Source organism: Nanorana parkeri, unplaced genomic scaffold (assembly GCF_000935625.1).
Source record: "Nanorana parkeri isolate BGI_ZX_2015 unplaced genomic scaffold, ASM93562v1 scaffold911, whole genome shotgun sequence".
Lineage (NCBI taxonomy): Eukaryota > Metazoa > Chordata > Amphibia > Anura > Dicroglossidae > Nanorana > Nanorana parkeri.
Window position 1 is genome coordinate 517,758 of NW_017307179.1, and position 7,287 is coordinate 525,044.

The 7,287-nt window shown below is 46.8% G+C and overlaps 1 protein-coding gene across 1 annotated transcript in view; it reads right to left on the reverse strand.

Annotated features, from left to right (window-relative positions):
- Positions 1-458: 458 nt before the first annotated feature.
- KIRREL (kin of IRRE like (Drosophila)) overlaps positions 459-7,287 on the reverse strand; it is a 176,668-nt gene continuing 169,839 nt past the window's right edge. Inside the window, 3 exon segments of the mRNA XM_018566057.1 lie at positions 459-1,776; positions 4,438-4,512; positions 6,361-6,500. Coding sequence (XP_018421559.1) covers positions 1,306-1,776; positions 4,438-4,512; positions 6,361-6,500 — 686 coding nt within the window. The 3' untranslated portion in view covers positions 459-1,305.

The following is a 7,287-nucleotide window of genomic DNA, read 5'->3' on the forward strand; positions in this document are numbered from 1 at the left end:
ACTGATGTTGGAGGAGAAGACCTGGTTCCAGTTCAACCCAAAGGTTTTCAGTAGGCTTGAGGTCAGGGCTCTGTGTAGGACACAAGAGTTCCTCCATGATAACCCATTAAACCATATCCTTATGGAGAGACCTTTGTGCACCTGAACTCAGGGGTTTCCACATACTTTTGGCCATATATAATGTACCACCATTCAAGCCACCAAGATCTTGGACCACTTGTCCGTCATTATTGTTCTCAGCCACAAAAGGAATGCTTGAGTTTCTGGAAATGTGAAACTAGTTATTCTCTCTGCCCATTATGATACCTCTATTTAAGACAAGGGTCAAGGTCGAGTTACAAATAAAAAAGCCAAAAAAATAATGTGCAAAAATATGCAGCAAGAATATAATGTAAAATAACTATAAAAATGGTATATATGTCTCCTCACAGAGATCTTCGTAAAGTACACGTACAATACAAACAGGGGGTGAAGGAGTGCTCTGTCATCTCGCACACTGTTACCCGTTCTCCGACGGGCGGGCAGGTAGGCGCGTTACAGCAAAGCACTTGGTAGTGATTCTAGACCATGTGTTCCTGAAGCAGGATGAACATCAGTATCCCCAAAGTGGAATATATATAAGTCGACCTTCAAAATGTTCCCATATTAATTATTCTGATTGTCCAAAATCCTTGCCACTCCACTCGCCAACAGCTGCCGTTCAAAATGCCGGGATGGTGAAGGCTACTGGACGAAAGAAGTGTTGGTGGCCAATCGTGGAATCAGCATTTTCCCCTTCTTCTCCTCCATTCCAACAGCTGGAATGTAGACCTACAAAAGACCTTGCAATGGCAAGACCAAATGCCTCTCCTCTGTGATGGCATGGCATTCCTGGCAGTTAGGGAGATGGCTAAAAACCAGAAATGAGTTTGCATGAGAAAGACCAAAGTGATTCAAGGAACTTTTTGGCCGAGTGAAAAGCTTCACCAGTACCGAGCTGTCGTCTAAGTCAAAGCGTTTGCCATACACCGGATGGCAGTCAGTGGTTTTTCAAGGAATGGTCAGGTGCTAAAAGGCCAGCTTTCTGTTTTGGCATCTTATTCTGTATCAAAACCTCGAGGCTCTGCCTGGCGGGGCAACTTCAGCTGTTTTCTTGGGGACTTCTGAGATCAAGACAATAAGGTCCCTGAGTATCAGAAGACACGGTAAGAGGTTGGTTCGCCTCCAAGAGTCCTGTCTCGTGATTTGATATTGTATCAGAGAGGGCGTAACTGAAGGGCATCCCCCCGCTGACTTTGCCCACTGGTTTTCGCTTTCAGTCAGTCCTCAGACATGCGTCTGCATCCTTTGTTGAAACCTCTGTCCATAGTCGGAATGCTGGGATGTGTATGAGAAACGGGTGGCTCCTGCGAACTTCCCAACCGGGTCAAAAGTATCGTAAGGTCCTCGATCCATACCTGAGGTGGTTGGCTGCATGTAACCAAGCCTGTAAGTGGGGTAGCCAGGGTTGGTTGAGAAAGCGTGTGTCCCAAACTTTTCGTAGTTATCGTAGGACAGTTGACTGGTGGTATCTGTAGTGGCGGATGTGACGGTGGGAGTAGGGTCTGTACTATAATCTGAAGTAGGAGCCCGGCTATAGGTGTTCAGCTGGGCATAGCCGCTGGAGTGGGAGAGACGAGAAGAAGGGCGAGCATCAAACCGCGCCGGTCCAGGATTACGGTACTCTGCGTACAACACAGATCGGGAGGTCGGCCTGTCGTCGTGAGCTCGGACATTGTAATAGCCGTTGGTTGGATCCTAGGGAAGAAGAGGAGTATGATCAATGGCAGACAGTGATGGAGATGGAAGAATGATCATAGAATTAGAAAGAAACGATAAGGAAAGAAAAATACACTAGTGGAATCTGTCCTATCATATGAAGAACATATTGACTTCTGATCTATATGTTTAAAGGTTTACACTGTATGTCCCTAAGTTTGTGTACACCTGACCATCACACCTACCTATATGGCCAAACAAAAGAATGTGGACAACCCTCCAATTTTTTGGGTTTGGGTATTTCCGTAAAATTAGACTGTTAATGCTGCAACACACAAAGACATTTTAGGCAATTGTGGGCTTCCAACCTTCCCTGTTCCACCATGACTGTCCCCTGTGTACAAACCCAGCTCCATAAAGACATGTTTTGACCAATTTGGTGAAGACCCTTTTCTATTCCACCATGACTGTCCCCTGTGTACAAAGCCAGCTCCATAAAGACATGGTTGGACCAGTAGGGTGTGGAGGAACTTGAGGGGCCTACACTGAGCCCTGACCTCAACCCTATATAGTGAAGGCCCCTTTCTCTTCCACCATGACTGTCCCCTGTGTACAAAGCCAGCTCCATAAAGACATGGTTGGACCAGTAGGGTGTGGAGGAACTTGAGGGGCCTACACTGAGCCCTGACCTCAACCCTATATAGTGAAGGCCCCTTTCTCTTCCACCATGACTGTCCCCTGTGTACAAAGCCAGCTCCATAAAGACATGGTTGGACCAGTAGGGTGTGGAGGAACTTGAGGGGCCTACACTGAGCCCTGACCTCAACCCTATATAGTGAAGGCCCCTTTCTCTTCCACCATGACTGTCCCCTGTGTACAAAGCCAGCTTCATAAAGACATGGTTTGACCAGTTTGGTGTGGAGGAACTTGAGTGTCCTACACAGAGCCCTGACCTCAACCCTACTGAACACCTTTGGGATGAATTGGAAAGCCCATTGCTAACCAAGTCTTCTCATCCAACATCAGTTTGGGACGAATTGCAATACCATGTGAGAGCCAGGTCTTCACATCTTTTTGCTAAAGGGGCCCCAGTACCTACAAACGCACTCTACAACCTTCTGGATAGCCACCCCAGAAGAGTGGAGGCTGTTATAGCTGCAAAAGAGAGAGGGTGGACTTCATATTAATTCGCAAGGTTTTGGAATGGGATGTACAACAAGCTGATATAGGTGTGATGGTCAGGTGTCCACAAACGTTTGGCCGTACAAGGCATGCACATTTAAATACAACAGTGAAGCAAAAGTCACTATACAGGTGCATACATTTATTAAGAGAGTCAAGTGAAAATGTTTTTTCGACTACAGGCATACACGAAAACATATCTTATTTAACATGGCGGCTTGTGGCTGATGTTTATCAATCACAGAGTTACAAAAAAATAAGTGATGGTTGTGAGGTCTGGCCATCAAAGCTGCGAAGGGATAGAGCAAAGGGTTGTGATATCTACCAACAAGACTACCTCTCTCTTGAACCAAGCACCAGTCTGGATACAGTTGAGGATAACATTAGAATATTGAGCAAGTCCAGTTGCCTTGACTTATTTTTTTTTTACAGATATACCATGACCTGGGTGAATGAGAACCTTCACAGACATTAGAATATTGACTCTCATTTGTATGACCATACCAACTCTGTCAAAACAATGTGTCTGTGGGTCCCTCCAATGCATTCTCAGAGCCCTTTGCTTACGAAAAATACGTTTTGTACATTCAGCGGGTGTAACTTTGATGACCCCCCTCGTATTGGCACTGATGGTTACATGATATTGGAAACAGAAGGCTAAGGTTATGTCAAAGTCTGGTCCATCTGTAGCATTTGACTAGTCCTCATCAATAAAAAAATAAATAAAGTCCACAGGAGCAAAGCCGAAATTACATTCAAGAGCACCAGAGTTAGCCCAATATGTTCGTTTCAATATTTTTGTACATCCACGGGAAGCTTTGGTAAAGCATGAAGACCATCTCTATCCGTTTGGAGGAACCATCCAAGTAATGGCACACTACGCTGAATTCTTCTGATGTCTGTCCAGTTGGAAATCCATCACATTAACAAGTCTCCACCGGATAGTGGGCCACGTTCGAATGCGGCTTCCTACACCACCGGGCCAAGTGACTCCGTGTCCCATATCTGGCGCGCCCAACTCTGTCCTCTGCAACAATCTGTTGCCACCATCTCCCCTAAACTTCACAGAAGTGTAACTGGGGGTTCTGGACCATCTTCATCAGACAGTTTATACATCACATTCCCAACATTGTTCTCAAATCTCTAAAAGGTATGCAACTGTATAGTAATGTTTGCTTCACCCCATATTCATAAGAGACAGAGAAAGACAAAAGAGATAATAAATAGATAAGAGTCTCGTATAACCATTTACACATCACACTAATATTACACATGACTTGGATTATCCTGCATGCCAGACAACTCGTTCGTGCTTAAGACAGGGTGCGAGTCGGGAATACGGTTGGAATTTGGTGACTTAGATGATGCCGAGTAGGCTATTAGTCAGCATCATTGGGTCGGTGCTACACCGTGCTGTGTCCCCCCCCACACGGGGACTTGCGGTAACTCTAGATCCTGCGCTTTGCCCAGTCTTAGAGTTTTTTATTTGTATTGGTTGAATACAGATGGGTGCCGCACCTTGAGCTCGTACTCCTCTCGGTCGATGGTGTCACAACGGAGGTCTTGTTTGAGGTCCACGTCATCTTTAAAAGACTGAGAACAAGGAGAACATTTTGAGACACGTTTTATTTCATCATTAAAGCGATATTAAACCCTCCTTTTTTTAAATATATATATTTGCTATAGGGATGCCCACCTTTGCCGGAGGCTGTTGTTGTTTTTCTAATCGTTCTAATAGAGGCACCCGCAGGGCCGGATTTCCCAACAAGGACAACCAAGGCCCGGCTTTGGGGCAGCAGGGAGTAGAGGGGCAGCAGGGGTGTGGAATTCCTATCTCCCGATGCCCAGGACATGCAGTTCCAGGCACCGGGCGTGTAGTTGTTTTCTACATTTAGCCCGACTTTGGGCAAGCAGAGCTAAATGTAGAGCGGGGAAGCCGCGGCTTGTTTTGTACAAGTGATCCGGGCAATGTCACCGAGATCACTTATAAGCAGCTCTAAGTCTGCCATTCTCCATGGGGGTTTGGCGGGTAGGGGGCGCATTGAGTAACTTGGCCCTGGGGCAGCAGAGAGAGTAAATCCGGCCCTGGGCACCCGTGCGTCCATAGACACACACAGCCCTGTGGCAGGCCACTCCCCTTCTCTCTTTGATTGATGGCAGAAGGAGCCTTTGGCTCCTTAGCCATCAGTATCCTCCCCCTGCAACCATGAAGTAGGGGGAACGGAGGATCACTTCGTCGCTGACAGGTAAGTGTGCGTGTGTGTGGGGGTGGGGGGGAGAGAAAAAGGTTCTTGGGGCGGTTTTTACTGGAATGCAGAGAATGCAATAAGGTAAAAAAACGCCCAGATACTACTTTAAGGTCAGCCACCCCAAAAAATCTGTGGCTCCCATCACATGATCAATACTATATTGTGCATGCCTTTAAAAATAAATTCCTCAAGAAAGGAAACTGTGCTCATGTGTGAGATATCTTCCCCCTATCTCATACCTCATACCTCCCTCCACCACAAGGCAAAGGCCAACTGATATCTTGCAACTACCTAGTTCCTGGAGTTCTGGTCCATAGATACATTTCCTGGCCATGGTTGATCAGACATTTGCTGATCCTTTGGTGTTAAGCTGAACTCCAAACAGTTTAATAAACAGATACAATATATATCCAGTATGGGGGTTTGGGTATTGCACCATACAAAGCTAGAATTGGATAGGAGAACAATAAAGGGGTTGACTTATAAACCATTCGCAGGATCGTTTGCCCTGGAATATCTCTGAACGTTCATCCAGTGCAAGTCTATACACAATGAAACCTTCTTTCATTTACAAGTGTAATTACATTTGAATGTTCTGAGTGTTATACAACATTATGGCCACTAGGTGGAGCTGAGGAACATAGAAAATCAATACTTATTTCCTAGGCTCCTTTAGCACCACCCAATGGTCATAACGTGATATTACAATCAGAACATTCACATTTACTCACAGTTGTAAAGGAAAAAAAAACTAAAGAACATTTGCTTGGGCATACAAAGGGTCAGATTTACTCTCTCTGCCGCCCCAAGGCCAGGTCTTGGTTTGGCCTTGTGGGAAATCCGCCCCCGTGCATACACGTACAGATATTCACGGGGCAACAGCCCAACAAATTGTTTTTAAATCGGCGCCCCAAGTCAAACCTGAATATTAACAACGTGAAGAATATGGTTTCTGTCTGTCATCCGCCTCTGGTGTTGGTTAGACTAAAGGTGACCTTGGTGGCAATGTTGACTATGGTGGACAGAGGCAAGAAGGGCTCTTCACTGTACAAAACGCAAGATCAAAACATTTCTGAGGCAACCGTGATGGATAACTTTTGGATAAATAAAACATAGGAAGCATAGGAATATGGGATTTTTAACTTTGCACTTTATGTGATGTCCTCTGTCGTGTCACACAAAGTCTACTCACTTCGTAGATAGCCTTCATGACCCTTGTTGCGGTGGAAATGCTGGAGGCGTCCTCCTCTCTGTCTGGGTGCATGGTTAGAGGTTCCCGATTCACCGTCTCCACCTTGATATCCAGTTTCCTCAGTGTCACATCCTTACGACCTGGTGGGACAAAGGGATTCATTACTGAATCAGTCTAAAACAGGGCTGGTGTAAGACTATACCAGGCCGTGCGGATGCTTTCTGCGCATGTGCGTACGCCTGTCTTCCGCATTTGTGGGTATTGGGCGCCATTGCGCATGCGCGCTCAACGTGCGTGCGCGCGGAAACGTGCTAACGTGGCGCGCAGGAAGTGATGCAGCTTCTCTGGATTGATGGCCCTATTTAAACTTGCCAGTCCTATGGAACATTGGTGGATGGTCCTTTCAGCTCCTGTGTGTGTGTTCCTGTGCCTCTGCCTGGTCCAGTATTCTGCTGCCTGACCCGGATCTCCTTGACTACGTCTGACTGCTGCCGCCCTTGACCTCTGCTTGCTCCTCTGCTACTCTTCTGCCTGCCGCCTTGTACTTCGCTGCCCAATCGGTGTTGACCCTGGCCTGCCTGCCCTCATCCTGCTCCAGCCATGTTCCTGGTGGTCTTCCCAGCTACATCTACACCTGCTTCCTTGGAGACCAGCTTCGGACTCACCCAGGCACAGTGCCCTGCACCCTCTGTCCTCCGGTGCTACTCTCTGTCCTCTGACTCCCTGTCACCACTCTCAGGGGTGCAGGACAAGAGTTGCAAAGGAGGCCTCCTCACTACTTGGTTCTCTACCAGGTACATGTTAGCTGGGTAAACCCCCAGGAGCCAGGTCACCAATGCTCCTCAGACATTACAGCATTCTCTGCTCAGTGGGCGGGTGCAATAGCCAGCCTGCTATTGGCTTTTGCAATTTTAAATAAATAGGGGG